General features: G+C 37.6%; 3 protein-coding genes across 4 annotated transcripts; 2 read left to right on the top strand and 1 right to left on the bottom strand.

The window, feature by feature from the left end:
* The first annotated feature begins 765 nt into the window (after positions 1-765).
* LOC111790258 (3-epi-6-deoxocathasterone 23-monooxygenase CYP90D1) lies at positions 766-6,047 on the top strand. Its single transcript, XM_023671122.2, has 8 exons — positions 766-997; positions 1,185-1,515; positions 2,324-2,473; positions 2,603-2,863; positions 3,352-3,441; positions 3,529-3,714; positions 3,818-3,939; positions 5,679-6,047. The coding sequence occupies exons 1-8, from the start codon at positions 789-791 to the stop codon at positions 5,776-5,778; spliced, it is 1,449 nt and encodes a 482-aa protein (XP_023526890.2). The 5' UTR covers positions 766-788; the 3' UTR covers positions 5,779-6,047.
* A 1,678-nt stretch (positions 6,048-7,725) lies between these two features.
* On the top strand, positions 7,726-8,593 carry LOC111791116 (PRA1 family protein F3). The gene has a single exon (XM_023672329.2). The coding sequence runs from the start codon at positions 7,841-7,843 to the stop codon at positions 8,399-8,401; it is 561 nt and encodes a 186-aa protein (XP_023528097.1). The 5' UTR covers positions 7,726-7,840; the 3' UTR covers positions 8,402-8,593.
* Positions 8,594-9,470: 877 nt separating this feature from the next.
* LOC111791002 (inactive protein kinase SELMODRAFT_444075) lies at positions 9,471-14,802 on the bottom strand. 2 transcript variants are annotated; one of them, XM_023672169.2, is made up of 11 exons: positions 14,335-14,802; positions 13,983-14,206; positions 13,573-13,829; positions 12,951-13,105; positions 12,777-12,871; positions 11,685-12,706; positions 11,427-11,587; positions 10,508-10,584; positions 10,274-10,421; positions 10,041-10,190; positions 9,471-9,953 (listed from the first exon to the last, which is right to left on the bottom strand). In XM_023672169.2, exons 3-11 carry the CDS (start codon positions 13,751-13,753, stop codon positions 9,711-9,713), a joined length of 2,232 nt encoding a protein of 743 aa, XP_023527937.2. In that variant the 5' UTR covers positions 13,754-13,829; positions 13,983-14,206; positions 14,335-14,802; the 3' UTR covers positions 9,471-9,710. The 2 variants fall into 2 exon arrangements, with proteins under 2 accessions (XP_023527937.2, XP_023527936.2); XM_023672168.2 differs by having other exon boundaries at positions 13,573-13,883.
* Positions 14,803-16,972: the final 2,170 nt, after the last annotated feature.

The raw sequence follows: 16,972 nt of genomic DNA on the forward strand, positions 1-16,972 counted from the left end.
TCGCACTAAATCCCTCGATTTTGTGGGAGATTACATGAGAACATTTAATTATTTATTTTATTTTTATTTGATTTTATTTTATTCATCCCTTCCTAAAACTTTTAATTTATTAAAAAAATTATCCTCGTTTTATTCACATTATAATAGGAATGTTTATACTAGGCAATAAATGACTCTCACTAAATCCCTTGATTTTCGGGAAGATTACATGAAAACATTTAATTATTTATTTTATTCCTAAATCCCTCACTAAAACTTTTAATTTATTAAAAAAATTATTCTTTGTTTTATTCGAAAACAAAAGTTTTTAAAGCTTTGGTTTCAAAACTTAACTTCTAAATATTTTAAGAGAGAGTGGACGATAAAATAAAGAAAATGGTTATAAAAAAAAAATTAATTTGTTAAATACAAAAATAAAAATTTAGAAATTTATTACAAACGTTTTTTAAACCATAATTTATATTTAAACAATTTAATAACAAAAACTTAAAACATAAATGTGTTATTATCTACTCACTCCTCAAATTCCAATTATTGGACGAGGCTATCACAATATAGCTGTCTCTTATTTTACACCGATACAAATAAAGCGTGTATCCCCGCCTCGCTCGGCGTGCTCGAAACCCATGCAAATTCATATTGCAATAACCAAGAAAAAAAAAAGGCAACCAAAAAAAGTTGAAAGAGTGGTAATCATATGAGTCTTCATATTTACATTATAAAAGGTTGAGTATCACTGCAAATCTCAAACAATATACACAGATCAGCAAAAAATTCATAAAAAAAACATGGATTCTTTGTGGATTTTTGTGCAGCTCATCACAGCTGCAGCCTTCATATGTTCCACAATCATAGTAATCTTCAAAGCCTCATCCTCTTCAAAGCCTTCACTTCCTTCTGGCTCGCTTGGCCTCCTCTTCGTCGGTGAAACGCTCCATTTCGTCTCCTCCGCTTACTCTCACCGCCCCGACAGCTTTATGGACACGCGTCGCCGACGGTGAGTTTTATTGAGATATAATTCAAATATTCAAACTACCAAGATTTGATGAGATTGTTAGTATATTTGAATTTATCTTGATTTCCATGATTTACTATTTCGGGCCGGGGCCGATAAAGAACATGAGAACATGAAATCATAGGATGTTTTTTTAATGGGGTTTTGTGTTTTTTTTTTTTTGTTGTAGATATGGGAAGGTTTTCAAATCCCATTTATTTGGAAGTCCAACAATTGTGTCAACTGATGCTGAAGTTAACAGATTTGTTCTACAAAGTGATGCGAAGGCTTTTGTGACATCTTATCCAAAATCTGTGACGGATTTGATGGGAAAAGCTTCTATTTTGCTCATTAATGGCCCTTTGCATAGAAGAATTCATGGTCTTATTGGAGCATTCTTCAAGTCAGCTCATCTTAAAGCTCAATTAACCATTGATATGCAGAAATTTCTTCAAAAATCCATGTCTACTTGGAGTTCTTCTCAACACAATCCTATCCATATACAAGATGAAGCCAAAAATGTACCTCTTTTCTCTCTCGATCTCTACTCAGTTTCTTTGAATTTCTTGTAATCTATCTGTAACCGCCCTAGTCCACCGCTAGTAGATATTGTCCTCTTTCGGGTTTTCCCTTAAGGTTTTTAAAACGCGTCTACTAGAGAGAGGTTTCTATACTCTTATAAAAAATGCTTCGTTTTTTTCCCCAACCAACGTGGGATCTCAAACTATCTGTTTAAGCTTTACGGGCTAGCATTCCCCTCAAGGTTTTTAAAACATGTCTACTAGGAAGAGGTTTCCATGCCCTTGTAAAGAATGCTTCGTTTTCTTCCCCAACCGATGTGAGATCTTACACTATCTGCTTAAGCTTAACGAGCTAGTCGATACTATCCTCTTTGGACTTTCCCTTTCGAACTTTCCCTCAAGGTTTTTAAAACGCGTCTACTAGGGAGAGTTTCTACACCCTTATAAAGAATGCTTTGTTTTCCTCTCCAACCGATGTGGGATCTTACACTATCTGCTTAAGCTTAACGAGCTAGCATATATTGTCTTCCTTGGGCTTTCTCTTTAAGGCTTCCCTTCAAATTTTTTTGAAACGCACCTACTACGGAGAAGTTTACACACCCTTGTAAAGAATACTTCGTTTTCTTCCCCAATTGATGTAGGATCTTACACTATCTGCTTAAGCCTAACGAGCAAAGCAAAATATTAAGAATATGTTTAAGATGGGTGTTGGTAATAATTGTTGTTAGAATCATATTGTCCAAGAACTCACATTCAAAATCATCATGAATCAAATCTTTTTAATTTTTTGTATATTTGATTTCTTCAGATTGCATTTGAAGTACTAGTAAAGACATTGATGAGTTTAGAGGGCGGTGAAGAAATGGAATTTCTGAAGAAACAATTCAACCAATTCATTGCTGGGATTATGGCTTTCCCAATAAACATCCCAGGAACCACACTTTACAGATCATTACAGGCAAGTTTATGTTTTTTTCGACATTTTATGTCTTAAAAATTTGTGTTGTCATATGATGAAAACAACGACAAAAGAGAGAATCAAACAATTGGTGTTTTTGTGTTCTTGTTTTTGTGACAAAATTTTCAGGCCAAAAGGAAAATGGTTAAGTTAGTGGAAGAAATAATAGAAGGTAAAAGAAAGAAGATGAATGAGAATTTGAGTAATAATAGAGTCCCAAATGATGTTGTGGACATCTTGCTGAATGATGGAAGCCACCAAGTCACTGATGAACTGATAGCAGATAATATCATTGATATGATGATTCCCGGCCAAGATTCAGTCCCGATCCTTATCACTTTGGCCATAAAATACCTTTCCGATTGCCCGTTAGCTCTTCAACGATTAGTGGTACGTGTATCATATCCTCCCGTCCTTTATTTTCTTAGCATCTTTCTAGTTAAATATCATTTGGGTCTCTAAATTCTTAAATTTGTTTCATTTTGGTCCCTAGACTTTTAAAATAGATATCTTAAAAGTTTGGAGGTCAAAATAAAATAAAGACATGTTTTTTGTTTTTCTCGAGGTTAACGAGCTTTGAGATGGTAATATCGGTCTTAATAGACGTGTCGTCCTGTCTCTCTTTCACTCTCCAATAATTATAATGATACCCTTTTATTTATTTTTCAAAATATTCTTATTTTCACAAAATATTTTAAAAAAATAATAATAAACATGAGAAAATAATTAAAAGATCATGAAAAACAGAGATATATTCATGAACGTAGAATGTGCCCGACAATTATTTTCTTGTCTTATAAGGATATTTCAATAATAATAATAAAAAAATCCAATAAATTTAAAATATTGGAATATTCTCTAAAACTTTTCATGGGCAGGAAGAAAACATGGAATTGAAAAGACTGAAAACCCAGCTTGGAGAGCCATTGAAGTGGACTGATTACTTGTCATTACCATTTACACAAAATGTAAGGGTACCCGTTAAGCTCGTTTCGTTCAAATTACACATTATCGTATCGAATAAATCGTCATGTTTTAATCTTTGCACTATTTAGGTCATAACGGAGACGTTGAGGATGGGGAATATAATAACCGGAGTGATGAGAAAGGCGGTGAAGGACGTCGAGATAAAAGGGTATCTAATACCTGAAGGATGGTGTGTTCTTGTATATTTTAGGTCAGTTCATGTTGATGAAGAACACTTTGAAAGTCCTTACCATTTTAATCCATGGAGATGGCAAGTAAGTATTGAGAGCCCTAATTATTTGGGTCTTGTTTTTTTTTTTTTTTTTTTTTTTGTGTTTTTCAATGGTTAATGGCAAAATTGAAATTGTGGGTTGTTAGGATAAGGACTCAAACAGCTTGAATTTCACTCCTTTTGGTGGAGGACAAAGATTGTGCCCTGGACTTGAGTTGGCCAGACTAGAGACTTCCATTTTCTTGCATCACTTTGTCACTGAATTCAGGTAACATATTCGTATGCATTTTCAGTCGTTCTATCATCAAAAAATCGTTGTTTGGGTTTTGATTTGAATCATATATATCTTTTTGTGAGGATGTTTGTGAGATCCTACGTTGGTTGGAGAGGAGAACGAAACATTCTTTATAATGGTGTGGAAAACTCTTCATAATATATATGTCTTAAAACTATTTGTTAGTGGTGAGCTTGGGGTATTACAAATGGTATCAGAGCTAGACACTGGGCAGTGTGCCAACGAGGAGGTTGGGCCCTCAAGGAAGGTGGATTATGAGATCTCATGTTGGTTAGAGTGGGAAACGAAGCATTTTTTATAAGGGTGTGGAAACCTCTCCCTAACAAACGTGTTTTAAAACCGTGAGGTTGACGGCGATACGTAATGGGCCAAAGCGGACAATATTTGTTAGCGGTGGGCTTGGGATATTACAAATGGTATCAGAGCCAGACACCAGACAATGTGCTAGCGAGGAGGCTGGGTCCCAAGGAGGGTGGATTGTGAGATCCCACGTTGGTTGGAGAGGGAACGAAACATTCTTTATAAGAGTGTTAGCGGTGGGCTTGAGATATTACAAATGGTATCAGAGCCAGACACCGGACAATGTGCTAGCAAGGAGGCTGGGTCCCAAGGAGGGTGGATTGTGAGATCCCACGTTGGTTGGAGAGGGAACAAAACATTCTTTATAAGAGTGTAGCAACCTCTCCCTAACAAATGTGTTTTGCTTAACGAGTCAAAGTAGTTACATTAGGGCTAAAACATCCCATGAAACAACTTTTCTCCCATACAAATGATATCCATTCATGCATGCTTTCAAATCAAATCAGGCATGTGTGTTCACTAAAATCAGGGCTTTAAGCAAAATCATTAGGGTTTTGAGCAAAATTTCCAAAGTGGGTCAGAAGAAATGAACAAGATGTCTGTAAGTAAGGTGCCAATTGACCAAAAAGACAATGATTCATGAGAGAAAGATAGAAACTTTTTGATGGGTTTTTTAAGGGGAGAATGATTGTGGGTCAGGATTGGGTGAATGAATTGAATGCAAAAATCCAAACAAACAAAATGAACCAAATTTGAGTGATTGATTGGAAAATCCAAAATGTACCAATTAAATTGGTCGGATGTGAATCTTTGATGAATCCTTCTCATCTCTGCTGTCCTTTTTTTCTGTCTCTCTACACACACACACGTGCAATGGGAGACACCTCCTTTTCTTCCATCTCTATTATGAGAGAGAGAGTGAAGACACGGTGGGGCTTGTAGCTTAGAAGACTAGAGCATGTGGCTACAAACCACGGTGCCGGGGTTTGGATCCCTCCTCGCCCACAACTGGCCAAAAAGGGAAGGACTTTTCCTTCTGGGAGAAGGAAAATCATGATCGGGATAGCGGACCCAAAGCTATGGAACTTGAGTGTGAGGGAAATGAAGCATTCTTGGATGTGGAAACCTCTAGCTAGCATACATGTTTTAAAAACCTTGCTCAAAAGCTCGAAGGAGAAAGCCTAGAGAGTACAACATCTGCTAGTGATGGACTTGAGCCATTACATAGGTCGATAATACATGCTAAGTTATGTTCATGTTCGAAAAATTTGACCTAAGATTTGAACACATTTAGCCTCTGAATCCTTGGATTCAACACATAAATCTAAAGTTTTTGAGCTAACACATAACATTCAAACAATATATAGTTATGAGTAATGGAAGATTAATGTTGATGTAATGTGATTAACTAGGTGGGTGGCTGAGGAAGACAACATTATAAACTTCCCAACAGTAAGAATGAAGAAGAGAATGGCAATTTGGGTAAAGAAGAGAGAGGACCAACGTTGTTGAGAGGCACAGAAGACAGCAACAAGTTTGCATAAAACTTGACCATTTTGATCCCTTTCCAACAGACAAATAATTGGGACACACAGACAAAAGAAACGACATAATTTTCTTGGTCAACATGCAAACGTGTGGGTATGCCCACTTTAATGTTCTTACTTGTCACCATGGAAAAAATGTCTCTCTATTGTCCTACAAATCCCATGCTCCATACGATGCTCTTCTTTTCCTTCCCTTTCATTTTTATGCCTTCTTTTTAATATTGTTTAGTAGGGACGTTATAATAACAAGAATAATGCATGAATGATTATAAAAATACTCAGTAAGCAGTCTTTCGAATACCCTATTTTCAGATCTTAGATTCTCAAAAAATTAACCCTAGACTCTACTAGTTCAATCGTACTCATTATAAGATTTTATCTCCTCGGAGTTCTCTAACTCCTGGGAGTTTATTGTCTTTTTGTAGGATAGTTCTAGTCGAGGCTTATAATCTAGCGACTAGAAGCTCCATTTGTTTTTTCTTAGTTTAGTCCCTTAGAGCTCAACATACTCCCTAACCTAGCTTCTTGGAGCCTAATACATTCATTGTTCTCGACCTTACAACTTCTTGGAGCTCATCTATCTTATTAGGGTTACTCGAGGTCTTTAGATAATTAGCTTTTTACTATTTCGATGCGACCATATATCTTAATCTAATCTCTTTGAGGTTCATTGTTTCTTTAGCTCATTGAAGTTCATCATTTCTCTAGCTTCTTAGAGCTCATCGTTAATCATGATCAAGCCCTTTGTGGCTCATCGATCAATTCATTGCCAGATAACAATGTGGACCACATGGTTCACAATTAAGAATAAGCTAACAAACCCTTAATCATCGAATAATTTCATGGACCGCCTTGCGGGTTGTTGGGCTGATTTGCTGGTGGTGGCTGCACGCATGGGCTGGTAACACTTGCTGGGGCTTGGGCTTGGGCTTAATTAATTGGATGACTGGGCTGGAGTTCTGGGTTGCTCCATGGGTTGCTTCCGACCCGGTAGCCCATAAATGTCTCCTCCTCACCCGAAAACGAATTTTTTTAAAAAAAATATATTTGCCGACATGTCGACATTTTTAGAAAACTGCCAACTAATTATTTCTGTACAAATGGCACTTTCGGTCAGCTCTCTTCCATCCACGTGGCTCCTTCTCATTTGTAGTCTAGTGGTTGACGTATTAATGGTCCCTATTAAATATAAAATTAAATTTTGTTTCTCATAACATTTATTTATTAAAGTAAAATTTAAAGTAAAATTCAAATAAAATAATAATAATAATAATTGTTGTTATTATTTACTTTTCCTAATTAATAATTTAATATCGTTTTGATATTAATTAAATAATAGCCACGTTGCCGAAGCCAATTCCCAAGAAATTAAAAATCAATATTTGTTATTAAATAAAATAACAATAATTATATTTGGAATTTCTGAAAAGAAAATTCCAATATTTTAGGGCGAAACATACGATAAGTTTCTTTGACATTTTTAAACCCATTCCTTATTGCTTAAGCCACGTCTCAATGCCACGTAAGTTGTTCACGCCAACTTTTTAAAGCCATTCGTTTTTAGATTATATTCCATAATATCATCAAATTACCTAATTTAATTAGGTACTTAAAATATAAATAAATATTGAGAATTGGTTCGACTCAACTCATTTATATTTTTTTCTGCCCGATACCCAAAATTTGAATTAGACTAGAAATTTGTATTTGATGCTTGTTTTTCCCTTACATGGTTACGTTACTTATTCTTCACTTCTAGACGGACGTGAGTTTTTTTAGTATATTTTGTCTTCACTCACATGCATCATAAAAAAAATTAGGAATTAATCGGAAGCATATTTAATTTCTGATCTTAGATTTTAGATATTTTTTATTTGGTATAATTTAATATTTATTTAAATTTTTTGGGGCAATTTATTGGCCGTCAATGTCTCATTGTTAGATCTCCCAAACATTTTCTTCATTCAATCCCCGATTCCCCCAAAAATCAGTCAAACCACCACCCAGCTCCGGCACCGACGACAAAAATGACCGACTACGGCACGATTCCAACCTCCTACGCCGCTGCCGCTGCCACCGCCGCTAACCTCGAGTACATCTCCCGCGCCAAACAGCGCTTCAAAGACGGGCTCGGGCACCGCCGTCCATGGCGTCTCATGGCCGATTACCGCTCCTTCACTCTCCCTTCCAACCTCCACGACACTCTCGCTCGCATCAAAATCAACCTCGCTTACTTCCGTATGAACTACGCCATCGTCATCCTAATCATCCTCTTCCTCGCCCTCCTCTGGCATCCGATTTCCCTCATCGTCTTCGTGCTCATGATGTCCCTCTGGCTCTTCCTCTACTTCCTCCGCGATCAGCCTCTCGTTATCGCCGGCCGTGTTCTCCAAGATTGGATCATTCTCCTCGTCCTCTCTGTTCTCACCATCGGATTCTTGTTCTTGACCAACGCCTCACTCAATATTCTCATCGCTCTGATCATCGGCGCCGTCGTCGTTTTGGCGCACGCCGCCGTGAGGAAGACCGAGAATCTCTACTTGGATGAAGAAGCTACTGGATTGATGGCGCCTGGATCGTCTTCTTAATTGTAGAGGTTATTGGATCTTCTTTTTGTTCTGATTCCTTATGGTGATCTCTGTTTTTGACGATTGAAAAATTGATGAAATTGTGCGATTCGATTTCTGCTTTCGAATTCTTAATTTATCATTCTTGTGATGCAACAAATTTGTGTTAACATTTGTTTTCATATTTTTAATAATTCAACTTTTTTTTTTTTTTTTTACACCAATTTTGTTTCAATCGATGTATCTTAATTCTTATGAGTTTCAATTGATTTCATTTTTTTTTTTCATTGTTTAACCAAATATTTTATCTCTCAACTTTACAAAAATATGCTTTTTGGGATTTTATTGAAATTTGATTATATGAAAAATAAATAAAATCCTAAATTAGGTGTGGTCGTTCCCATTTTCAATCGACTTGGGATCTCACAATTCACCCCTCCTTCGGAGTGTTCACTGGCACACCGTTCAATATCGACCCTTCGGGGCTCAACATCCTCGCTGGCATACTGCTTAATGTGGGATCTCGCAATCCACTCCCATTTTGGGGTCCATTCAGAGCCCTCGTTTGCACACCACCCAGTGTTCACCCCTTTGGGGCTCAGCGTCCACGAAGCTCAACATCCTCGTTGGCACACCGCTTGGTGTCTAACTATGATACCATTTGTAACAGCCCAAGTCCACCACTAGTCGATATTGTCCTCTTTGAGCTTTCCCTTTCGAGTTTCCCCTCAAGATTTCTTAAACACGTCTATACTAAGGGAGATTTACACACTCTTATAAAGAATGTTTTGTTCTCCTCCCCAACCGATGTGGTATCTCACAATCCACCTATTTTTAAGGGCCAGCATCCTCGCTAGCACTCATTCATCTCTCACATGGAATGTCTGCCTTGATATGTAATTTTTCATACAAATTTGACATTAACGACATTATTGTCCTGTATCGTATACACCAACTTAAGCAACATATACTCAAGGGTCTCATTATCTTCTCACAACTTCTCCGACTTCAACATTCAAAACTTACCAAGTAAAAACCCATCTCAAGTTTGAAAACGTACATTCAGTACAAAACCGACCACAACCGAACAAGCACGAGAATGCAATCTAATTGATTTAAAGTCGAGATCGAGCGAAAAGGGAGAGTTCTATGTCCAAAGAACAGCTTCCTTGATTTACAGGCTTAGCTGCTACACTATTTTCCTACAAAACTTACTACTACAACTACTACTATACACAAACAAAAACTTTCAATGAGCAAAAAGAATTGCCCAAAAAAATTCAGACAAAAAGGTGTATTGTAGTGTGTTCTAAGAATATGCTGAGCCACTTTACAAATTACTGCCACTTGAACTCCTCCTTGTCTTGTCCCTCTCCCAGTAACCACCTGATCTTAAGCTCTCAAGACACACCTTTTCATTGAACCTCTCGAGCGTCTCGTCCGATAACGAGCCACTGTAGTTTTGCTGCTGCTGCTCAGTCCACATCCGACCGCTACGATTACCCACGTCGTAACCGGGTGTCGACAAGTAATTAGCATCCATGATGAGGTCGCCCTCTAGAATCCGTAAAACCTTAACAGATCCAAATAGAAACGAATGGTGTCAAGTTTTGAAAAAGTCCATCATCAATGCTAGATGGTTTTAGACTTGATATCTAACCTGTGACATACGAGGCCTCGCATTCGGATCTCTTCGGATGCATAACGACGCAGCGTGCAGCATACAGTACACTTCGTTCTCGGCAAAGCTATTTCCCAACCTTGGATCAATCAGTTCATCAATGAGGAACTCATCCAACAGGGGGCGTGCCTGCTTTGGAAGAACAAAGTATGAGTAGTTGGTAATAGTATCCTTTCAAGCTTGCTAACTATATGTTCACTCAATCTCCATACCCATTCAGTGAGACACTGTTGACCTTTTGGTCGGTTAAGGTCAACGGCTTTTCTTCCGGTAATTAGCTCCACCAGTACCACGCCGAAGGAATAAACGTCAGCTTTTTCGGTGATTTGACCGCTTTGAGCGTACTCTGGAGCCAAATACCTAGACCAAAGAAAATAAGATACGATATGTGAACGAGGTGTGATCGAGAAAAGGTACAAGGTACAAGAATGTGGTTGGATGCCTACCCAAATGTTCCAATAACTCTCGTCTCGACACCGGTATCTCCGTCGGGCTGCCATCTTGCAAGACCAAAATCTCCAACCTTGTAGACAAAGAACGAAACTTAGACATTGTCCAAGCAAAAATGTTTAAGATTAAAATGCGTTTGCTAGGGAAAGGTTTCCACACCTTTTTACACAATGTTTTGTTCCCCTCTCCAACCGATATGAGATCTCACAATCTTCCCCCTTCAGGGCCCAACGTCCTCGTTGGCACAAATTCCCCTCTCCAATCAATGTGGGATCTCACAATCCACTCCCCCTTGGGGCCAGCGTCCTCGCTGGAACACTGCCTGATGTCCACCCCCCTTCGAGACTCAGCGTCCTCACTGGGACACCGCCTGGTGTCTGACTCTAATACCATTTGTAACAGCCCAAGCCCACCACTAGCAGATATTGTCCTCTTTGGGCTTTCCCTTCCGGGCTTCCCCTCACGGTTTTAAAACACATCTACTTGGGACAGATTTTCATACCCTTATAAAGAATACTCTGTTCCCGTCTCCAACCGATGTGGGATCTCACAATCCACCCCCATTCATGGCCCAGCGTCCTCGCTAGCACATCACACGGTATCTGGTCTGATACCATTTGTACCAGCCTAATCTCACTTCTAGCAAATATTGTCCTCTTCGAGCTTCCCCTCAAGATTTTAAAACGTGTCTACTAGTCAAAGATTTCCACACCCTTATAAAGAATGGTTCGTTCCCCTCTCCAACCGAGGTGGGATCTCACAAGAACCTTGATTAATTCTAGCACCCTAAGGACTATAAGCACACAAATTATCATAGAGTACTGTCTGTTCTGTAATTTGTGATGCAGTGTGTGATGGGAGTACAACTATGAGAAGTAATTCATAAATGCTTTCCAAGATGGAAGATTTTCTTACTAATGGTTCGAAATCATGGGTGATAAGAATGTTGTTCGGCCGCATATCCCGATGAACAATGCAACCGACTCGACATTCTTCATGGAGATAACGTAGCCCCCTTGCAGCTCCCACGGCAACTTTTTGTCGAGCAGACCATTCTAACGGCTCTTGTTGGCGTCCTGAAACAATAACAAACATGGCCACTCCAGTTTATTAGTATTAGATCACTGATTCAACTCTAAAATCATATATGAACTGTTAAAGCCAAAAGGTTACCATATAAATGAGAATCCAATGAGCCATTGCAGATGTATTCATAAACCAACAACCTTCTTTTCTCCTCTATACAAAAGCCGATCAACAAAACGACGTTTCGATGCTGTGCACAGCTAAGAACTTCGACTTCGGAACAAAATTCATGGTCTCCTTGAGAACTAGCCAGTTTGTGCTGCTTGACAGCAACCACCTGTCCGTCCGGGAGTACCCCTCTGTGAACAGATCCATATCCTCCTTCTGCCAAAAAGTTGGCTTGTGAAAATCCACCTGTAGCAAGCTCGAGCTCGGCATAGCTGAACCACCTCGGAGGCTTTCCGAAAACTGGTGCCTTGTGTTGGCATATTGAACATAAGGGAGGAGGGCCGGGCGGCGTGTTCCTGGATAATGAAACTGCATCTCGTACATCGCCATGGAAATCATTGTCGCTTATATGGCTCGACATTCCAATGCTAGATTCTCTGTCGAGTTTTGAAGATTTTCTTGTCGACATTTGATTCCTATCATCACATCTTTGTGGCCTTCCAATGTGTTGAGAGGATTGAAGATGAGAACTTAGAAGTTCTGACATCCATGGTTGGAACCTTAAACTCCTCGAAGAAACAGATAAATTCTCAATATCTGAGTCTGAACTAGCAGCATCAAGTTCTTTATTTTCCTTGATAACAAACAACTCCTCTTTCTTCGTGTCTCCGTTCATTTCCGAGACGAAAAATGGAGAAGTTCCAGGATCTGAGCTCGACACTGATGATGTTCCAGCTTCGGTAGCAGTAAAAGGCGTGTCTAACTCTGGACTGCTATTCGGAGTCACAACTGGTCCTCGAATGAAATCGAGAGGATCGTTTTCTTTTCGATTGCTTTCGGACCCGTCGTCTATATCATAAGGTAACGGAGAAGGCATGTCTGGTTCCTTCTTTGGAGAACCTACCAAGTTCAAACGAAGAACTTTCGGCTGCGATCGCTTCATTACGACAATGTTGCATTGTAACTCTTCCATGCAACATTTCTCCTCGTGTTTGAGATGTCTGAAACAATCAGAAATAATTATATAAACATCATAGGAAGAACTGAGAAGTGAGCAGAAGAGAGACTTACTTGTCTAATACAACCCAGCTAGCTTGAGCTCTCTTGGCCTCAGCGGCCACGGCCCCGTTAGGCGACGCCGAAACGATCTTAATTTTCACATTGATCTGCAAAAGACAAGGTTCCATTTCAAGAAACATGTCATCTAATAGGCGTTTTACTCTTCAAACAGCCAAGGCATTTAACCTTATTTGGATCGTAAACATCATGAAGCTGAAGGATCATCTGTGAACATGAATCAGTGATATCACATTTCAGCTCTGAGCTCGTTCCAGAGTGAGCTTTCTTGTGACCACTCGCACAATCCCCAGCGAATCTCGGAAAACCCCAGAATTTTCTACCTGAAGGATATGATGAACAAATGATTGGAAACTATGTGTAACGAATATTGTCCTCTTTGGGCTTTCTCTTTCGGGTTTTCCTCAAGATTTTTAAAATGCATCTACTAGGAAGACGTTTCCACACGCTTATAAAGGGTGTTTCGTTCTCCTCCCCAATCGACGTGGGATCTCACATTGTAATAATGTAACAGCTCAGACCCACCGCTAGCAGATATTGTCCTCTTTGGGCTTCTCCTCAAGGCTTTAAAACGCATCTGCTAGGGAAAGGTTTCCACGCCCTTATAAAGGGTGTTTCGTGCTCCTTTCCAACCGACGTGGGATCTCACACTATATGATAAAAAGCAGTCTAAGCTGTTATCGGTTCCGAAACATGTTTCCAGACAAGCAAACACTATGTGACAACATTTGGAAGATGAACAAATGATTAACCAATATCAAAATGAGGGAAAGGAAAGGGAGAAATATACCAGAGCTTTGAGAAGGAACAACAACCAGCAAAGTTATGCAATCACCAATTTGAACAACATGAGTCAACGCCCAAACAAGTGCAGTTTTAGGAATTTCTTTGGAAGCCTTCACTGCAACAATCACTTTCTGAGCATCATCAGAACCTTTGTCCTGCTTTCCCCGTTTCGATTCTCGACTCATTACCGCGTCGTTTCGTCGAAAATTTACACTCTTACAAAGTCAATTCTCACACTCCTAGAAGCAGATATTGCCACTGCTGCTCAAAGACATGAATGAGGACCAAACCCAGAAAAACATGTGCATTATCGAACTGTCATCCCACAATGTTGGATTCAAGTTACAATGACAAGACCCTTTTCATTTCATCTTAATCAGTATACAAAATTCACAAAAAGGAAAGCAAACCCACATGCAGAGATGATTTCTCAATTCATTTTGAACTAAGAACCTCCACTGAGCTTTCAAATCACCAAAAATGGCTGTCATTCAACATGGATTTGAGGGAATTCAGTAAAACAAAGATACTTCAGACAACAATATGTTTCACTTCAAATGTCCAACCAAAACAGGAACAAAGGCAGTGACACGACAGAAGCCAGCTAGCTCTTGTTAATCCCTTCACACAGAACCCAGCTGAAAAATAAACTCAATCAGCTCAAATAAAGCTTCATCAAATCTGATAAAAGGGAAAACAAAATCAAGCGAGAAACCAAATAGAGCATTGATTCATCAAAATACACACAGTAAAACTTAGAACTCACCGCCCAAATCCACCAAATCTTCAATCAAAACAGAGCAAAAAAGCTGCTCACAACAGTTAAAAAAACAAAACCCAGAAACAAGTTGTTATCCAAATCTTAGCGAGGGCTTGCTTTTTCACCCTCTTCCCTTTGATGGGTCTCCTTCTTCTTTCACGTCAAGCCAGAAGAGTCACAGAAACAAGCCAAAATGGGTCCGAAAAGAGAGGATAGATTGAACTTTGTAAAGGGAAAAGAAAAACAGAGTAATGAAAACCCAAAACATAAAATTGGGTTATCTTTTTCCCCTCTTCTTCTCTCTTGTTTTCTACAAAAGCTTTTTAGAGAGAGAGAGAGAAGAGAGAGAAACCCTCGAGTGAAAAGAACAATCAATCAGCTTTGTGGGGTGTGTGTGTGTCTGTCCAAGAGAGAGATTTCAAAACAACCTCTTGAAAATCAGTTTCACAATCATAACTTTTCACGAACTTTTATCACATTTGAGGCTAATCTTTCATATGATTCCAACTTTTTGTTCAATTTCCAGTAAGTTTCATAGGTAAAACTTACCTTAATGGCTTAAACAAATGGAATTATGCTTAAATTAGTCGAAAAAAATGAATTTTTGTTAATGGGTTAGGTTAAGAATCATGAATCTCCATCGTGATACCAATAGAGAAGTATTCCTTACTTATAAATCTATGATCATTCCCTAAATTAGCTCACATGATACTCTTTCCCAACCATCCTTAAGAAATTATTCCACTCCACCGTGTTAAAACAAAAGTCAGACCTTTTTAATTCAAAAAGTGAAACTTAGAGGGAAACAAAAGCCTGGGAATTGGTCGAATAGATACAAAGATTAGCTCGCACTGTACAAATGCAACCATGTCTCTGTTCTTCATCAGCCTGCAATTCAAATCAGTTTCCTCTGCAATTTTTGCCCAATGAACCTTTAGTTTGTCAATTTCTTATAAGGCCCTCCAATTTCATTATAATTACAAAACTAACACTCACAATTTCCTTTTGAGGGACCCATTAACTTTAATTTTTAAATTTTTTATTTGAATTGATAAAAAAAAAATGAATAGAATCATCTAATTTGAAAGGAAGCACTTTTTTTGTAGTGACCGTACAATATTTTAATATTATTACTTATATATATATATATATATATATAAGGGTTTTCCTAAATGTTTGAGCCAAAGTGCTTGGGAGTTTTAAAAGAAGAAAAGGTTAAAAGAAAACGGATGGATAATAATTTATATTTTTTATTTAAAAAAAAAAGGAAAAAATAATTTTAAAAAATTTGAAAACCCAAAATCGTAAATAAAGCCAAAACGAGTGGCACTTTCTCCAACACATCCAGCCTTCTCATTAATGCGAAAACGTGAACTCAACCACATTCCCAAGTCCATCATTTATAACAAATAAAAAAAAAAATTAATAAATCTCCACCTCCCGACACTCTCCTAGCCGCAGGTCCCCCACGTGGGGTCCACTCGCCGTTACCCATCACCGTCATTGTCCCCATCCATCTCCATTTCTTCACCTACGTTACCTGACACCGTTTCCTAACGCCGTCAGAAAACGATCACAGATTTCCCTCACGGCTGAGTGATTGTAGCAGCTGTCTCTGCCCCTGCCGCTGTTGTTGACCAGACGACGGCGTTTTGGCGGCTGACGTCCTCGGCTTTGGTGCCACGTATCCCGGATCGTGTCGCAGCTTTCGAACCTCCTAAAGTATTTAGCCTTTTTAACTAAATTTCTTTTTTCGATTTAATAAATTTAAATCAAAAGATTAAAAAATAAACTTCAGCTTTTTTAAATTTAATTTTAAATTACACCAACTTAATTTATATGATAATTATTAATAAAAAATACCTTGTTTATAAAGCTAATGCCCTATCATTTAATTAGGGTTTCCCACTTTCTAAAATTATTAATAATAATAATAATAATAATAATAATAGGGTCTCCCCAATGGGTGACAGAATCACATAATAAATTTTTTAAAAAAAACTAAATCATTTAATTTAAATAATTATGTTATTTAATTGGAAACTTTTTAAAACTTTTAGTTGGAATAATGTAATGTTTTTTTTTTTAATTTTATTCTCTTTTTTTTTTCTTTTAGTTAATATGTTTGTTCATTTTAGATATTTAATTTATAAATTTAAAACTCTTTTAATAATTAGTATTTAAAATTTAATGAAAAGTAATAATGATTTTTTTTTTACTGTTCAACGTGGAGAAGAACAGCGAATTGAAAAACTGTTTGGAAATAATATATTAAATTTAATAAATTGGAGTGGGTTAAAAAATCATAAAATTTAATTTGTCATTTACGTAATATTATATGTGTTAAATTTATTTTTTAATCAACGGTCCAATCAAGTGCTTGTTTTTATTAAATTAAATAATATAGTTTTTTTTTATTCCACGTGCATAAATAGTTTATTTAAATGTCAAAATTACTATGAGACAAAAATGTGGATAAATTAAACTATGTTAACTTGTTAAATATAACTTATTTAAGGATGAGTGGGAATATAATGACAAAGGAATTTGTTATGTTGTAACGATTCGAATAAATGATAAATATATGAATAAACAGAGACTATATCTCATCTTATGATGGAATGATTAAAAATACTTTTAGAAA

This window comes from Cucurbita pepo, chromosome 3 (assembly GCF_057944985.1).
Source record: "Cucurbita pepo subsp. pepo isolate OVF chromosome 3, ASM5794498v1, whole genome shotgun sequence".
Lineage (NCBI taxonomy): Eukaryota > Viridiplantae > Streptophyta > Magnoliopsida > Cucurbitales > Cucurbitaceae > Cucurbita > Cucurbita pepo.

Excerpts from the sequence above, each read along its gene's own strand:
- LOC111791116 (XM_023672329.2), top strand. The coding sequence starts at position 7,841 with ATGACCGACTACGGCACGATTCCAACCTCCTACGCCGCTGCCGCTGCC.
- LOC111791002 (XM_023672169.2), bottom strand. The coding sequence starts at position 13,753 with ATGAGTCGAGAATCGAAACGGGGAAAGCAGGACAAAGGTTCTGATGAT. Across the intron at positions 11,588-11,684 it reads ATTGGATTCTCATTTATATG|GACGCCAACAAGAGCCGTTA; the intron begins GTAACCTTTTGG and ends TTATTGTTTCAG. Across the intron at positions 10,422-10,507 it reads AGAGTTATTGGAACATTTGG|GTATTTGGCTCCAGAGTACG; the intron begins GTAGGCATCCAA and ends TCTTTGGTCTAG.
- LOC111790258 (XM_023671122.2), top strand. The coding sequence starts at position 789 with ATGGATTCTTTGTGGATTTTTGTGCAGCTCATCACAGCTGCAGCCTTC. Across the intron at positions 2,474-2,602 it reads CACTTTACAGATCATTACAG|GCCAAAAGGAAAATGGTTAA; the intron begins GCAAGTTTATGT and ends CAAAATTTTCAG. Across the intron at positions 3,940-5,678 it reads CACTTTGTCACTGAATTCAG|GTGGGTGGCTGAGGAAGACA; the intron begins GTAACATATTCG and ends GTGATTAACTAG.